Source organism: Sardina pilchardus, chromosome 8 (genome assembly GCF_963854185.1).
Source record: "Sardina pilchardus chromosome 8, fSarPil1.1, whole genome shotgun sequence".
NCBI classification, from domain to species: domain Eukaryota; kingdom Metazoa; phylum Chordata; class Actinopteri; order Clupeiformes; family Clupeidae; genus Sardina; species Sardina pilchardus.
The window spans coordinates 26430878-26449673 of NC_085001.1; the positions used below are offsets into that span (position 1 = coordinate 26430878).

The following is an 18796-nucleotide window of genomic DNA, read 5'->3' on the forward strand; positions in this document are numbered from 1 at the left end:
ACGAACTAGACACACTAATCGTCAAACACGTAATGAGAACATGCTCAAATGTCCGGGCTCTTTTAAATGTGAGATTTGGGCTGTCAGAGGTCTGCTTGCATCCGCATCCATAGGATCCAGCAATTTAAGTGGAGAGAAATTAAACCACAACCATGACAGACTTGTGCAGAACACCTGGGAGAACGGGTTGTGCTTAAACAGGCAGATTACAAAAGGTGAGTGCCATCAGAATTTGCAACATAGCACAATCCTGAATTAACAGGTAAGCTACTGTGTGAAATCAGCAGGCATGTTGTATACGAGGGGCGACAGGTATTACTTTTTTAAACTGAACATGACTTTCATCAATTTCTTCAAGGACATTACTTTATCTCTAGGCTATACTACACTGACATCAGTGTTAAACTGGAAATAGGACACCTGACTGGAGCCTGCACTTCTTCGGGCAAAGTTGATGGAAAGCCTTAACACATGTAACAGGATGTAGGAATTCCCCTTTTCAACAATTTTGAACATACTGGGTCCATTTAGCACTACGGGGTACCCAATTTGTCTAAAACTGTAAAAAAAAAAAACAGGGTCATGCGTCTACCCGTAAACAATGTTAAATAGTAAGTGCAATACCAGCCATTCCAGGCGTGCATCGGCAATGTCAGAGATTCTCTGTATTGTTAGTATGTTGTGTTGCTTTAATAAAACCTCTTCAGCACTTCCTTTGCTAACAAAGTGTAAGCACTTGGTTTAAATCTGTGGTGGTTTAGTGAAAGGTGCACAAGGGAGACCTTTGCTCATTCGAAGCATCGGAGAAGTTCAAGACACCACTGGGATACAGAGAACGACACATGAACATCACTGGCAAAGGCTCCGTTTCAAAAACAATTTCCCCAACAATTGCCTATATAGGACGCACAAACATGTGTCAATAGGCCTACATTGACAAGAACACCACACATCATCACAGAACATCGTATTGCCTTTTTATAGATGGGATGTCACCACTCCATGAAGTTCATACAAACAGATGATTGGATGCAGTTGATCCGAGGACTTCAATGGAACACAAGAAGGTGCTGAAAACTTGCTACAGAGGAGAACGTGATTTTGATTCGTTAGAGAGAGAGAGAACGGGAGGAGACAAAACTTATCCTCCTTTCGTATTCATGTTGTGGTTTCCAGTTCTGACTTTTAAGGAAAGCTGGCTCAGATTTGCAAGGCTCAGGCGCCGCTCCTGGTGGAGGTGACACACTCAACTCAACGCAACATGGAACATGAGGTCTGTTCGAGGCTTCCGTCTCTCAGCGGGACATCATGCGGACAAATTCTGTATAGAGCAGGGAAAAAAATGTGAAGTTATAAACACGAAAAGGAAGGAAAGGTTCACAATCTGAAAAAAATAGACATACAGTAAGTCTTTGCTGAAAAAGATTTTGTTGAGGGCGTACAGACGTTCAGCCATTAGGCTATTCTCAATGCTCGGAATATAGGCAGGAAAATTATATATCAGTGTAGATGAAGAGGGACATATTGGCAATATTGTGAGGCAACATCGTATAGCTGATGATTTACCTATAGCCTATACTCTCAGTTAGCCAATAGCGATGGTCAATTTAAATGAGAACAGTGAAACGCCTCAAACTCACCCTCAAAGTCCACTCTACCATCACCATTCAAATCAATGTCCCGCAGGATGTCCTCCAGATCTCTATGACCAACCTATGAGTGACAGGTAACAAAACATCACTTTAATAAATTGTAAACTGGAACATGTTCGGTAATATTTGTTTTGCGCTGTAAAGAAAATGCAGTCTAATGAAGGCTTGTTTAATTCTGGGGTCTCACCTGCTGCCCCAACAGCTTCCTCATGGCCTCTCTCAGCTCAGAGGTGCTGATCTCTCCATCTCCATTGGTGTCAAACTGAAAGGCGAAAAACAGCACTCGAAGCCTCAGTTTAGCAGTGGATCATGACAACTTCTATTTTTGCACATGGACATCTGTGCAATGTTTCTGACTAGATATATGTGTACATGAAATGACAACGCTGCTTGAGGTCTTTTTTTTCCAGAAGAGGGCTTGGAAGAGAAAGAGAAAAGAGAGAGGGGGAAAGAGAGTGATTGATGAGAGAGTGTCTAATGGTGGTTGCTTGTTTTACCTCCTTAAAAGCATCTCTGAGTTCCTTCACGCCGATCATGTCTGCTGTCTCGGCTAGTAGTTTTGGACCCATCAGCTCCACAAAGTCGTCGAAATCCACATGGCCTCCCACTGACACAGACAGAGGACAACATCTACGTATTAGGACATCTCTGGACACACTTACCTCTTACCTCATTGTTGTACGTCAGTAAATACAAACACATAAAATACATTCAGAATTTTTGCTCACAAGCACATTTTTTTAATGTTTTATTTGTGTTTTGTACACAAACTCACAGTTCATGTTGATCTGCTGGCTCAGTTCAATAAGCTCCATCTCTGTTGGCATGTAGCCCATTGTCCTCATGCAGTTGCCTAAGTCCTTGCAGCCAATGTAGCCATCCTTGTCTTTATCAAATTCCCTGAAGGCTTCGCGTAACTCTGAACAAATACAGCACAGAGAATTTCAATACACATGCATTTTTGCGTGAAATACATTCAGCATCAAACACAGCTTCACAGAAGGAGGGAGAGGTGAAAGGAAGAAGGCAAAAAGCATGATGACCAAGACCAAGTGGAGTGAGTAACAAGGATATGAAGAGAAACAGTGGAATTGTCCTCGTCACTATTGAATGACACATGGTAACAATACAGTGAATGCTTATTTGAACAAGCAGTATAACATAATACCATCATGCCTATTCCAGGCATCGCCATTAAAAGGCATATGATTAGTTTAGGTTTCATGGAACCCAAGGAGCGCTCACTGGGGAGAAATCCATTTCAGGATGCCTCCCAAACCTCAGCGTTCAACATAAACAGGCGGAGAATGATGAAGAACTGCCCCGGCCCGTCTCAACAGCAACCAAGCCAACTCACCATCAATCTCCTCTGGCCTCAGCTCCCTGTCCTGTGAAAACAAAACAAGAAACAGCACAGTGAGTCCATGTCATGATCGACTAAGCATATTGCGGAGAACAAATCAAATCTGCACCATGCATGAAAACCCACAGCATTTCTTTCACGTAGAGAGAGTGCAAACTGATTGAGCTGTTACCATTATACTCATCGCTGTGAAGAGGAAGAATTCTGACTGCTCTATGCTCATCATAACGTGCTATCTATGAAAGATCTCGAGAAACCTCAAGGAGCCTCAGTTTTATGGTGTAAGTGTGGCTCACGTCACTCGAATGTATTTTGACTGTGGTGGTCTTTGCTCCGTCATATAAGACAATAAGATCATATTTCGGACTGCACTGTACGTCACAGGTGAGCTACCAAATCCCGGAAACAAGCACATGAATAGCATGAAAGAATGCAACCCTGGCTACAACAATGACGAGCACCTTTAAAGGAGATGCAGAGGAGGGAGACAGGCGGAGTGAGAGAGGAGGGGAAGAGACACACCGAGAGATGGAGTGAGAGAGAGAGAGATGGTTCCCAGAAGCCTTACAGGTTAACAACAAGGAGCAGCAGTGAGAGTAAACACAAAGGCACCGCTAACGTCAGAGCATACAAAAACACATACTGTGTGCACATGGACCCAGACACATGCTCTTACGCTAGCACTTATATATACTTAGTATACTCTGATGATGTGGGGCTACTGGTAATCAATACATGTTTTGCGTGTGACGCAGATACACACATGTATGCAAGGTGTCACACATCATGACATACAGGAGTGTATGTACTTTTGAGTATGTGCATTTTGAGTATTTTTTGAGCATTTTCATGTCTGTGCAGGACAGGTGCTCATCTGTTAAATATGGAAATGATGCATTATTTGTATGATGCATTGAATTATATATATATACAGTATATATATGTGTGTGTGTGTGTGTGTGTGTGTGTGTGTATGTAAGTAATGTATGTGTGTATTTGTGTATATATTTAGGCCTATATATATACATACATACAGTACACATGCACATACACATATATTCTGCATATGCACAAATGTATTCAGGAATCCCTGTATACACTATATGTATATGTGTGAGTGAGTGTGACCTAGGAAGAATATGTTTGTATATGCCCAGACTTACGTACAGCCTTCCGCGTATTGGCCAGGCCCATGGGGAGGAAGATGCAGGCTGGCCCCAGGACAACAGCATGCATGACAGAGCAGCTCTGAACTAGGGCCATCAGGGGCTCCCGGAAGGGCCCAGACCCCGGCCCCCCGCCCGACCCCTCCACCTCATTGCACTGATGCGCTATCCCACACTTCCACCACTGCTGCTGGAGGACCTTTCCCCACGGGGACCAGTGAGTGGGGGGAGTGAGGTGAATTCAGGGCAGAGACAGAGTTAGAGATGTGCAATTGTGACCAGGGCTAAAGTCATTTGAAAATATCGTATGAATACTGTATCTTATGAGAATCCCACGTAATGTGGATGATGAGGTTTTTAATGAGGATTATGAGGAGGTTGCTGGAGATGATTAATTATGATTGTGTGTGTTGGATTATGCTGGAGATTATTCTCTATGTTTTGGTGTGATCATGTGTAATAATGTGTTAAATCAGAAGAGATATTATTCAGAGATATATATTTTTTTAAATCATGTGACACAGTTAAGTGAGAAGTAGCTAAATATTACCTTAGAACCATAATGTTTTGGGTTCGCTTTTCAAGTGTGCCATCAAAACAATACACACCACTCTAAAATTCACACCACACAGCTATGCCATCTCTTGCTGTGTCAACATTAGTCAACATTATATCATCAAGAACCAGTGCCACTAATGATCATGCGGACATGTGTTAGCAAAACCACTGCAAGTCAGACAAGTGTGCCATGCTTTTGCTGATGTTTGTCATTTGAAAACAGCCATTTGTTAAGCTGAAACCAAGTCATGGATAGGCCCTCTTACTAGTTTGATAATAGATGTGTTTGGCATTCATACAACAATAATCTTTTGGAAGACAACTCAAAGAAGTTAACAGACCATGATAAGACATAATAAGCACTGTATATCGTCAAGGAAAGCACTAATGTAGAGTTTTCTTTAGGCTTTTTTCACTCTCCCACTTGTACAACACCATTCACGCTCTGTCTGCAGTCTAGCGAGTACACAAAGAGTTCATGTGATGCCAGATCTCTGAGGCTAGCCAGACTGTGCTGTCCTGTCTTATTAGGGTGTCCTTTTCTGTCCGAGTTTTCTCCCACAGAGAGCACTGGATGCGGAGATGTGTCCTGACTCCCAAAACATGCAGTGCTATTCCGCTGTGCCAAAATCGAGAACATCTTACGTAAAAAAAATAAAAATAAAAAAACACACACAGAGACAAGAAAAACTTACTCTGCATTTTGCTACTGTAGAGCATTCATATCCATAATATTATAATACTTTCACAAATAGTAGAAAGTCAAGAGAATGCTTCTTTTTTATATGAATGAACTGTAGCCTATGCAGTATTCTTGAGTCTATGGTAGTCATTTTCTATTGCAGTTTAGAGTTGGAAGAAATTACTCATCCACCCATGACAAAACAGATGCAAGGGCAGAAAAATAGGAACGATCAAATCAAGTCATTTATGTATCCCTGCGCTGGCAGAACAAAGATGGGCATAGCAAGGTTCACCAGTTGCACTAAAACATGAATCAGTGTTGCAGCCTACACAGAGCCACGAAGCTGAAGTTACATGTTGTGACAGCTTCTGCCAGAGTTATTGTAAACACATAAAAACCTCTGTGTGGTATGCTGCCAGTTTCAAGTAGAGGGAATAGAGACACCTGTCCACTGGTTACATTCATAGCGCTAGCTTGCTTTTGCCAGCGCAATAGCTCAGAATTCCTATGAAAACATTGTGTCGGCAGACTTCTTGGTGGACGGTTTTACAGCTATTCAAGATTGAGAGCTGGATAAAATAAACACTCTTATTAGGAGTCTCCCTGTAATGTTACCGTGCTTGCCTAAGTCATTTATAGAAGTGATATCATATCAGTGTCTGTGCTCCAAAATAAATTATTCTATATTTCTGGTGCTGCGTCAACAGCACTACTTGACCTTAACTCACAAGATACTCAATAAACACTTACATTCAAACTCATTACTAACAACTCACTGGGTCTCTTTTTACATAAAATTGGAGCACCAAAGAGGTCAGCATAAAACAAATAATAATAAATATATATATATATATATTTTTTTTCAGGCAGTAAAGGTCAGACAAAATGGCTTTCCCACAGGGAGGATGGGAGGATGCTAGTACAGACACATACTGAGTTAAGAAGTATATGCACGCATTTGTAGTGAGTATACTATCCTGTCTCCACTCCTTGTTGTAAAATCAATGGTTGTCTTGTGACTATGTCTGCGTCATAATAACTCATACCATATCTGGTCATAAATAAGGGAAGTGGATAGTCAATTGAAGTGAACCTAAAGTCAAAAGAGGATCGTCACCGATAAGCAGTTTGTGACTTCCAAAAGCAAGGTACATGTAATAATTTTCTTTGTAAGCTCTGCATATTGAAATGACGATGGGGATCTCTACATCTTCAAATTGAGTACAGTTCTTGTAAATAATCTTCCAAGTTATCTCGTTGAAGCATTTAGAGAGGGCATTTTCAATCAGAGCAGCATCAGACGATGCACAACAATTTAATTTCCTGACTATCCTCTTCCCTTACTGACTATCCTCCTCCTTTATCTGCCTCCTTTGCCATCCCTCCATTTCTCACTTCAGCCCAATCCTTTTCCCATAACCCACCTCCTAATGCACGGCCCGGGCAGGGCCAGGTTTGACTAATTCGGCCCAATCCGTCTTTCTCCTCTCTCTATTCACACTCTTCCCCTCAGGACACAATGCATCAAGTTCTGTTGACTCATTCTCTTACATTTTAACCGCACACTCATCCAGTCCGACATTATAAACGACTGCCTAATTATCTGGCTTTTGAGGACCCCCCCCCCCCCCCCCACACACACACACACACACCCCGCTCGCTCCACAAGACTATGTTAATCACCCTGCTCTCATCTTTCTGCACAGAGCTTGCAGACGAGACCCCCTCCTTACCTGCCTGGTTTTAACTCTGTAAGAGATGGGAATGAGTGTTAATCTTTCATGCTTTACTGTCTGACGACACTGCATAGGGAATGGGGATGGAGCCACTGCATAGGGAATGGGGATGGAGCCACTGCATAGGGAATGGGGATGGAGCCAGTGCTGAGATGGCGGGAGCAAGAGATGACGTCGGCCGGTGAAGTGACCTTCACACATTTTTGTGCGGCTTCAATTGATTTGTTGAAGCATGCTTGTGAAACGTGCTATTCTTTCATTCAAACGTGCTCTCATTAAGAACATGACATCATTGATGAAATCACTGAATGAAATGGGCGGTGGTACATTTTTGTTTTCAATTTCAATACATTTTAATTAAATTGATTTAGTTTTGTGCATGTTCTAATCCAGTGTGTTTTGTCAGTGGCACAGAAGATGGCAAAGAGTTGTGAAATATACCGTAATTGGTGCTATGAGATACATGCTCAAAGAAAGAGAGACACAGGAGAAAGAGAGAAAGAGAGAGAGAGAGAGAGAGAGAGAGAGAGAGAGAGAGTAGTGGTTGAAAAGTCCATCCTCTTTAATAAAAAAGCACATGGCCAATTTTCCGTTCATCTATCATAACAGTTTACGGACCTGGCACTTGACACCCACTGTAAACACTCTCAGTGAAACAACACACACACACACACACACACACACACACACACACACACACACACACACACACACACACAGAGACATGCACAAGCATATATGCACACACACCCACACACACACGCACACACACACAGCCAGAAAATACTAAATTAAGATAAACAAACGTGTGTTAGTAAACAGTTTACAAAGTATAAACAAGATAGATAAACGATGTAAACTCTACAATTCTTGCTTTACTTTTATGATGCTTTCACACAAGCAGAATCGTTGCACCGAAAATTGTTGACCGAAAATCGTGACCGAAAATCGTTGCACCGTAAGTCTTTGAGAATGACAACATGTGCTGAATAAAATGCCACAAACACTTGACATGTTGTCTTACCTAACAGGAAAGCCATATATCTAATTCAGAACAATCTTACTATAATACAAAAATAGGCAAACCAGAACCCAGTCTGATGATGTCAACACTATGGGAGATTTTTGTCACGCTAACCATGGGGCAAGAGATTAGAAAAATGCTTTGAACATGTCCACAGTGGGAATGCTTTGAGTATAAAGACTGATATAAATCATTCATCTGCACAGCTCTGATTACCAGCCCATGGAGCAGAAACAAATTCATCCGTAATTGAGCACGCCAAACAGAGTCCGGGAGACCGAGGGGGAAAAGAAGCAACAAACAAATATGACGACTGACCCATAAAAAAAAAAACCTCTTGAATGTTAACTCCCTGTCCAGAGAGGTTAAGAAGATTTTGTTCAGTATTTTTTTAAGTGCGGATGTCTGAGATGGCCAGTGAACTCAATGGAATTATCAGATCACATTCTGAATGTACTTGTTCTTAGACAGAAGCTGCCATTCTGTCATCTAGAGCCAGACCAACCCACTGCCAAAGGATTTGTCACACATCAAACATGTGCTAAGTAAACACACACACACACACACACACACACACACACACACACACACACACACACACACACACACACACACACACACACGGAGAGAGAGCAGTCTACAGTTTACCACATGATGATCCTTTTCATGTGAACTATTTCTGAGCTGAATTAAACCAATTCAGAGGTATTAATTAAATAACATGAACGTGGTGTATTGTGCGCACAGTCAGATTAAGTCATGCCTCATGCAAAGGTTAGATATTTGCTAATTTGTTGCTTGGATGACACAGTAGAAACACAATGCGATACAATGTTAATAAACACCATGATTTGTACAATATCGATCTACATAATGCTTTCAAGTCAGAGTAACACAAGCTTACCTTCAAGGAGAAATTTCCAAAAGGAGATTTAACACAGTTTCCCATAATCTATATTACAGCTGTGTGTCTGTGTCTGTCTGTGTGCCTATATGTTTGTGTGTGTGTGTATGTGTGTGTGTGTGTGTGTGTGTGTGTGTGTGTGTGTGTGTGTGTGCGTGTGTGTATGTGTGTGTGTGTGCGTGCGTGTGTCTGTGCGCCCCTGCACACTACGTTTGTCTCTCTCTAGATGACAACGAAATTAGGGAGAGAAAAATGTCGCCAAAGTGGTGTTGGGTGGCCATAAAGACCCAGGAGAGAGTGATCGAGGAGAGGAGAAGTTCATGTGAAGAGAGGACTACCTCTCTAACTAAGTGAGCTGAAGAGATAGAGAGAGAGAGAGAGAAAGAGGAAGGACGTACAGAAGAGAAACACACACACACACACACACACACACACACACACACACACACGCAACAGTGCAAGATGTCTAATAAAGAGGGTGTGAAAGAAAGCTGTGAACACTTGTTGACTTGCCAGCTAAGCTGTTCTTTCTCTCTGTCAGTCTTTCTCCCTCCCTCCTTCTCTCTCTCTCTCTCTGTCTCTCTCTGTCTCTCTCTCTCTCTCTGGCATTCGTTCTCCTTCCCTCCCCACCACGCCTGCTCTGAGAGTGCACCGAGAGGTGAGAGCGCTGAGATTCATTCAGACCTGGTCCTCGCACCAGGGGACCAGACCACCGAGCTAAACACTCGCGCTAAACAGACGGCTAAAAATACCGCACAGAACACACACACACTCGCACAGACCTAGACTTGCTTTGTAAACAGATATCCAACAGAATGCATGCGCATACACACAACCACACATACCTACTGTACAACAAACACAGCCTTCCTTCCAGACCGAATATACACACACGCCTACAAACTTTATCAAACACGCATAAACATACTCTCAAGGTTTGCTATTATTAAAAGAGCCAGTGTAATGATTTAGAAATGTTTCTTGTCCCCTGAACAATTAGGTTAGTCTTAACAGCTCTCGGTTAGTTCAGACATCACAACTTCACTTCCCCCACAGCTCTTTTTGTTTCTTTGAAGAAGACCACTTTTGGTCGAAACATGTTGGCTTTTGTTGACTTTTTTTTTTCTTTTTAAATATGACTTAAGCCATACATAAAGGCTTTTAAATGATTTCCTTCTATTTTTGATTGAGTGCTTGGACCTGCTTTTTTGTATAATCTATTTTTGTTTGCTGTCGTTGTTCATCTACTGTATCCTTCTTCGGACTTTTTTTCTTGCTTCTCCGTTTTCTTCTTCAGCCCTTATCTTTTCCTCTTCACGGGGCAATTGCTCTGTTTGGAGTTTAAAACCGTGTTAAACTCCAAACCAGCGACAGAGCAATTGCCCCTACATGTCTCTCTCTCGTCACGTGTCTCTTTTTGCCCCTCTTTCCAAATGACTTGACAGACATGAGCTCCCTCGTCTGTCTGATACCCCCCCCCCCAGCTCTCACTGTGAGCTTAAGAGAGTTGCATCACTCACTCCTAATGCCTATTCATTTTTCATATGCTGTCAAATGAACTCATAACAAGCACATTGACATACAGTACACAAACACAGATGCACACACTTACGAGTGTACACATCATGCTTGTACATTTTCAAAACGTTTGTCATATGTACGCTGAATGTGTAATGGAAACCCTATAACATGCAACGCAAACCTACTAAGGTAATATGCAATCCAGTAATTGCATAAATCTCCACTTGAATGTAAATACACTCAAAGATGTTGACAATAATAGGCACTCATGCACAGTGCAAATGTGGTTTGTGCGTATGAAACTCTACAAACACAGCTGTGGAGGTGATAAAGTATGTAAAACTTTCACACACATATTGCACATATTATGCAAACACATAAGTGCACAGATGAAATACCCGTGTAAAAGATGTTGACACAAGCCAAAAGCAAACACCTGAGAGACCTCGGCAGTCATTTGCACCACTTCTCACCCAGCCAACCACACTGAGTCTGCTATAGCTGTGAGCAAGCTGTTTGTGGTGCAGTTATAACACTGTTTTACATAAAGTATAAACTATTGAATGGTTTTCAGTTAGTAATACACTGATATTTACAAAGTGAAGAATATATCAATTATGTCTAAGAGAAGAGAAGAGAAGAGAAGAGAAGAGAAGAGAAGAGAAGAGAAGAGAAGAGAATCCTTCAGTCACATACAAGGAGTGTTAGTGGATAACATCACAGTGGTTATCCAGATGTCAAAGCTACTTTTTCTGTTGTGCCAACAGTCTAGGAAGCTTATTGATCACCTTATTGATCATCCCTCCAAAAATGCCACACTGCTGAATATCTCAATGAACCAGTCAGGATTGAGTATTTAAGAGGGTGATATATGACGCAAACAATAACTTTCCCTCTCTTGGGATTCCTGGAGCCTACAGACTACACCCGGATTGGCTACGGGTTTAGGCCAATCATGTCATCGCAACAGGGTTACTGGTTGGAGAGTTGCCTTTTTCTCTCTCTGTCTTTGTCATGCTGATAAGACACTGAGCAATCTCAGTGACAGCACCCTTTCGGGTTCGGCTACTGCAGACCACGCACTCCTAATAATTTACCCCAAAATGCGTCCAGCTGAAACGGAAGCCTGATTGGATCATGGTGGCATTTCACATAACAATCATCAACATCAAGTCAAAGCCTTACTGCCACCTGAAAGGGCACAGCATTTCTCTTAGGTTCGCCCGTGCTCTTTGTCTTTGTGACACCCATGACAGTGATGTGCATGCCGTATCTTCAGCTTTCACCAGGTTAGCGCAGGATAATAACGACTGGGCAGGTGGGCAGGTGAGAATGGACCTATAGCCACGGGATTGGAGATACCAGCTGAATGAGACAGCGTTTTCATATGTGTCTGTGAGTGTGTTGTTGCATTTGTGTGTGTGTCAGTGGGTGCCTCTGTGTGTGTGTGTGTGTGTGTGTGTGTGTGTGTGTGTGTGTGTGTGTGTGTGTGTGTGTGTGTGTGTGTGTGTGTGTGTGTGTATGTGTGTTGGAAAATCATACATCACAGGGAGTCTGAGGTGAAATGATCTTGGCTAAAACACAAGGTCACCTGGTGGGCACCAAACCCACTAAAAGCTCTCTCTCTTTCACTCTCATCCTCTCTCTCTCTCTCTCTCTCTCTCTCTCTCTCTCTCTCTCTCTCTCTCTCTCTCACTGCAAACAATTCATTCTCCTTCAGCATGGCTCCATCTCTGCATTTTCACCCACCACAGTTGTCCAACCACCTCGTCCATGGCTCTATCCGTGTGAATGCTATTTCAAAATCTCCTCTAGCGGTCTCCATAGCTCTCGACCTCTGTGCCAATGCCTCAACCTAATGTGAATTTAATGCAGTCTTGACCTTCAGATGAATTCCCCTTCACTCCAGCCTGAGCTACGTATAATGAACTGGTTACCATCTAATCATAGAGATACACACAGATGAAACATGTATTAGCACTCAAATAGATATATCCACAAGAATACACATAAAACAAGATATGACTGTGGAATCACTATAATTGAGACAATTAGCAAAATGGTCCCTATACACTAAAATGGTCAGCATCATTTCCTCTCTCTCTCTCTCTCTCTCAGTCTCTCTCTCTCTCGCTCTCTCTGTCTTTCTCCTCTACTTGCCGTCTTCCCCATCCTCTCCTCCTGGGAGACAAAAGCAAGGTCACAATGACCTCAACACAGCCTGATGGAGCCAGAACCCCCACTGAATCACAGCACAGCAAAGAGGGGGAGTGAGACAGACAGATGGAAAGGGGGGGGGGGTAGAGAGAGAATTTCTGATTACACACTGGAGCACACACACACACACACACACACACACACACACACGAATCCTATCAGGAACTGCTCATGCAAAGGTACAGTGAATGCGCGCACACACACACACACACACACACACACACACACACACACACACACACAAACACACATACACACACACACACACACGCACACACACACACACACACACACACGCACGCACACACACACACACACTGAGAGGTGAATACCAGTAGGAAGAGAATGCATGCCATTCAGACAGCGAAGCTGTGGTATGTTTTCCTCTGTTGACTCATTTCAGAAGTAATACGTGTGTGGAATGCAGAGAGGCTGTGGCACCTGGCACCACTCCTGTCTTACAGCTCAAACATACCACTGAAGAGAGAGAGAGTGTGTGAGAGACACTGGACTGAGAGAGAGAGTGTGTGACAGAGAGAGAGAGTGACAGACAGAAGGACAGAGAGAGAGACAGACAGTGTCAGCCCTACAGACAGACAGACAGACAGACAGACAGACAGACAGATAGACAGACAGACAGATAGACCAACAGACAGACAGACAGACAGACAGACAGACAGACACACACACACACAGACACAGACACAGACACAGATCAGTTTGTTTTCTTATTCTCATCCTCTGTAGGCGATGGAGATCCACTGCGTGCGTGTATGTGTCTCTGTGTGTGTGTGTGTGGGTGGGTGGGTGTGGGTAAGTGAGCGTTCCCCCGCATTGTACGCCTACACCACTGTCATCTTTAATGCCTGCTGATTCGCCTGTCAAGCACTGCACGCCATTGCTTTTGTCTTACTGTGACACCACAAACACACTTGGGCCGTAGGGGAAAACAATAAGCTTATTGTCTTTTCACTCCTCGTCTGTAAGGATTTTATAGAGATCAAAGAGAGACAATTCAACAGTTCCATTGCCATATATTTTATGTCAGCAGAAAGGAGATGTTGTCTCCCAATGTCTTCTCTTTTTGCATTTGACGTCCGTCATTTATGGATTGCTCATGCGCTTAAATGAATCAGATTACAGTAACAGGTAAGATCTATAGTTAGTTTTCATATCAGTTCCTTACATTATAATGTACAAATCGTCCAAATATAAAAATAACCAGTGGTCTGAACTCTGAAGAAATGCTATGTGACTTGTCTAGCTATGTTCATTCTGTGTCCCTGTACACACATATGAATACATCCATTACTGCAGCCTCAATGGACTCATCAGAATGTTAAGTACGATGATTACACCCACTAATGTAGAATATTTCTGTGTGTGTGTGTGTGTGTGTGTGTGTGTGTGTGTGTGTGTGTGAGTGAGTGAGTGTGTATGTGTGTGTGTGTGTGTGTGTGTGTGTGTGTGTGTGTGTGTGTGTGTGTGTGTGTGTGTGTGAGTGTGTGTGAGTGTGTATGTGTGTGTGTATATGTGTGTGCATGCGTATTTGTATGCGCGTGTCTATGTCATCGGTGCCAGTTAAGTCGAGCGATTCAGCCGCTCTCTAGTAAAAAACATGCGTCTCATTTCAGTTGAGTCAGTGTGTTGTTTTCCCGTATCAGAGCACAAGGTCTGAGTTACCCGGGGATAGTCAAGATAGGACTTTCTTCAACACACTACTGAAAGCAACCACAATGAAATGAATCACTGTGACGACCGGGTCATCAAGAAGAAATGTATTTGTAGGGATCAGATGCAAAACCCTATAAATCCGTCATTTCTTTTAAATTATTCATTTAATCAGACTCCAATAGGTTTTTGCCTACAAATCGATATTTTCAGACCAGGAAGAGTGGTATTTAGCGTTGAGGTTTTGAGGTGAAATCATTTGATCGATATACTCGATACAGTATATACTATGTGGCGGTTACAATGTGAAGAGAGCATTCACTCACCACCATCATTATCCCATCAAATCTGGTGTCGAGAAAACAAGGCGTATAGATTTCATACTCCTGCACTATTTGAAATTCTAAACATTGCAAACAGGTGTCTTTATGTCTATATCATAGACTGTATATGTATATAGAACTGGACAGTGTGGCTGGATTCAGCAGGGTTCTATGGAATTGAAGCAACCGGGGCGACGCCATCTTGGAAAATTTGGAGCCAGTTTGAAGTGCGCTATATATATACAGTCTATGGTCTATATTGAACCCTTTCCTTTCCTTTTCACAAGCATATGAATTCATTAAATCAAGCAATGCACAACTGATGTGCAATTGCATAAGCAAACAGCTGATCAAGCAATGTGCTATATATATTTTGCGCTTCTGACTCCCCAGGCTCAAGGGACTGGGCACAAAGAAAAGAGTGAGAAAGAAGCAGGAGAGTGCATTTTTCAACGGAAAAATATCTATCCGTTCATCAGCAACACAAATTAATGAACTCATTTGTCATTACTAATTCAGTCACTTCATCCGAACACAAATTGTTCACCACGCCATTTAAACACGGGTCATGTGCTGATTTGGGCAAACCGTGAAAGTCAGTGGATTCAAAGAGAATTTGTTTGCAAAAATAAGAAACAAATCATATTTCCAGAATTGCAAGAGTGTTCATATTCGTTGCCCTAGTTTCTGAATGAATGGGGCCTGGTGTGAGTTATGAGTTGATATGAGTATGGAATGAGATATATAAGCATGTGTACAGACCTAATGGCCTCTACTGTAAGCACGACTAGGAGATGCTAATCAAATATATGCACTGTGGGTTTTATGGTAAGTGGTCATTTGGACCAAAAACCTCAAAGCCGTTCCAGAAGTGGTGGGAACAGATGTCGCAGCACCCCTCCAGAGGATGCTGTGGCGTAACTTCGGAAGCCAGTAACTCAACTTACCGCTCATCTTTTTTTTTTTAAGTATAGTTTTTTTTTGGCTTTTTTCCCCTTTATTATTAAAGGACAGTGAAGAGGTAGACAGGACACAAGTGGGAGAGAGAGGCCAGATTCAACCCTGGGTCCCCGTGGGCACTCAGACCCGTATATGGCACCGCTTACCCTTATCGCTCATCATTACTGCAAGGGACATAAGTTACCATTGCATAGATGCAGAGAATCCAACAGCTCTCACTGATGTACCTATGTGGAGTTTTACTATTAGAGGAGAATTCCCAATAGGACACAGTGCTTTCAGTCATCCAAAGGCCTAATGGCATCCATACATTTCACCTGCATAATTATACCTTAAACATTTCACTGACACGTAGCACTACTACCTAAGACTGTCGACTTGTATGTGACCATCCACTACCTAAGGGAAACCATACAATCATCATTTCGAAAACAAACATCGATCAATCATTTTTAAGCAAGCAAATAATATGCAGCTCTACATGCCATTAGCTTGCACCTGCAACAAACACTTGCACGATAACCAAAGTCAAAGTCAGGAAACAGTGGGATTATGATCATAATAGACTTATTAAGTGGTATGGTATGTGACAGATATCCATTTCAGCAACAGAACATCACTCTACTGAGAAAAGCCAGCGCTTCAGGGAGAGAGAGGCAGGATGTGTTCTTCAAAGACAGCCTCTTCAAAGCCCAAGACAGACCAAACAGCCCGCCACTATTTTCATTCCATTCAGCGAAAAACAATTGGGTGGAGAACATGCTTTGCATCTGACTGGTGAACATTTACACTTCACACACTGTCTGTGATGTGAAAGACACACACACACACACACACACACACACACACACACACGCACACGCACGCACACACGCACACACACACACAAAGAGAAGACAAAAATAGACAAGAAAAAATGTCTTATGGACACAACTAAAAGTGTTCAAATTTACAAATAATGTATTATACATTGAAAGCACACACACAGACACTCACAGAGAGAGATGGGGGCAGTGGCATACAAACACAGAGGGTTCTCATATGAGTTGCACAGTTGCAGGCACAATTATCTATCTTTCTTTCCTTCTCTCTCTGTCAGTCTCTCTTAACCCATGCACACACGCACACGCACACGCACACGCACACGCACACGCACACACACACACACACACACACACACACACACACACACACACACACACACACAGACCGCCAAATTAATAAAGTCTGTTTAACACAGAGGATGAATTAAACATATATAGCTGATCAATGTGACACTGAAGGTCTGGCCATTTACCCATTACAATCATAATCCGCAGCACAAGGACGTGCCACTTAACCCCAAAGTGAGCTCTCGACCACACCGGAGCCAACCCCAGTGTGTCATATAGGCACAGCATGGCGAACTGGTGCTCATTCATGTTTGATACCGTTGGCGTGGCATGATACTAGGTGTGTTATGTGCGCTCCATGGAGAGGATGGAGGACTACATATCGGGCACACAGAATCATCAAAAGGTCATCACTCAGTCAATAGCTCTACAAACAAACCTGTGGCTGCTTTAGCTGTAAGGGTCTCTTGCTGCAGACCTGTGCTCTCTCCATGCCTGTCTGAGTGCTGTTGTAGCCTAACACTGCACACTGAGTTCAATGCATCTATAGGCTACAGAGTTATAAACATAAACAGAGTGCCCAACTGACTTACTGACATACATCCCACTGACATGTCCCAGATGAGTCAGCCAGTAATGTCCTAATAAAATACATGATATCTTCTGGAGTAAACATGGTGGCATCATCATGACACCTGTTAGGTACAACTGTTGGGTTCTACACTCTGAGAGGTGTTATTTAGAACCAAATTACTTCATATGGCATCCCTAAATGGTTCTTCAAACCAGTTTGAAGGATTCATCAAAGGAACCCCTAAGGGTTCTTTAAAGCATGCATGGTTCTATATACTGCAGCACCCCAAGAACCTTTTTTTAAAAAAGAGCGCAGTGTCAGGAACAAGTTTCCATCTAATTTTAAGAACACTTCTATGTTTAGTTTACCACCTGTGGCATTGCAATTACACAGCTGTTTTCGTGTAATTACACAATAACGTTCCGAACAGCACCTAGAAGTTTAGGTTTGTGTATTTTTAATCGGCTGTGAAAGAGATCAATAGAGGCCTACCTGTCCAAAAAGGGAGTTAAGAATTGGGCGCAAATTAAAGTCAGATTCAGAGGATGCTGCGCTGGATCTTCCGGATCGGCGGGAGGACCTGCTGGAGGATGCGGGAACCGGTGAGGACGACGCCGTGGACTGCGCGCATATCTCCGCGCTTAAGGACGAACTTGGTCGGGTGTGTTCGCGTGAGTCAAAGAAAAACGCTGCCTCGTCCGAACCCTCGGTAAAGGACTGGGTCCGGCTGGGCATTCGGGGCGAATTAGAGTACTTGGGTCGCTGCTCCGAAGGCAGATCATCCCGGGCACCTCTGTTATGGTGGTGATGATGATGGTGGTGGTGGTGGTGGTGGCGATGCGAGTGTCTGGATGTCTTGCTGTGCTCCCTCCCTCCTCCTCCTCGGTTGGCATCCTGCCTCTCCGGGAAGTCCTCTTGGCTGTGCGCTGTGGGCAAAGGAGCGTGGGAATTGCGATAGTGTTGAGACTGGCTCTTCGTCCCACGTCTCCCTGCGCTATCTCGATTACCGATGACTGAGGGGTGACACAGGGGTCTTCGCGAACTAGCATCGCATTCAGCCGACCAGAACGACTCCTCCGCGGCGGCGCTGCCAGCTACCTGGACCGCAGGGGGACGATGGTGAGCCCGCCGGGCTCCGTCAGGCTCCGGGTGATGTGTGGATCTTCGGTTTGCGGCAGAAGATCTCAGCAAGGAGGTTGTCGATTCGCTTTTCGGGAGCGAGAAGCTCATCTTTGCTTGTCAGATGATCAGATTCGTCAGCGTTTACACGGGGGCTGATGAGTCGTCTCTGGGAAGACATATCATTGTACTTCACCGATTAAGTCGAATG

The 18796-nt window shown here is 43.2% G+C and overlaps 1 protein-coding gene across 1 annotated transcript in view; it reads right to left on the minus strand.

Annotated features, from left to right (window-relative positions):
• Positions 1 to 897: 897 nt before the first annotated feature.
• Positions 898 to 18796, minus strand: part of cabp1a (calcium binding protein 1a) — an 18053-nt gene continuing 154 nt past the window's right edge. Inside the window, exons 1-7 of the mRNA XM_062544080.1 lie at positions 17959 to 18796; positions 3010 to 3040; positions 2428 to 2571; positions 2150 to 2259; positions 1840 to 1914; positions 1641 to 1713; positions 898 to 1321 (exon numbers count right to left, since the gene is read on the minus strand). The exon at positions 17959 to 18796 is cut by the window's right edge and continues 154 nt beyond it. Coding sequence (XP_062400064.1) covers positions 1296 to 1321; positions 1641 to 1713; positions 1840 to 1914; positions 2150 to 2259; positions 2428 to 2571; positions 3010 to 3040; positions 17959 to 18696 — 1197 coding nt within the window. The 5' untranslated portion in view covers positions 18697 to 18796 and the 3' untranslated portion in view covers positions 898 to 1295. The remainder of the gene's footprint in view (positions 1322 to 1640; positions 1714 to 1839; positions 1915 to 2149; positions 2260 to 2427; positions 2572 to 3009; positions 3041 to 17958) is intronic.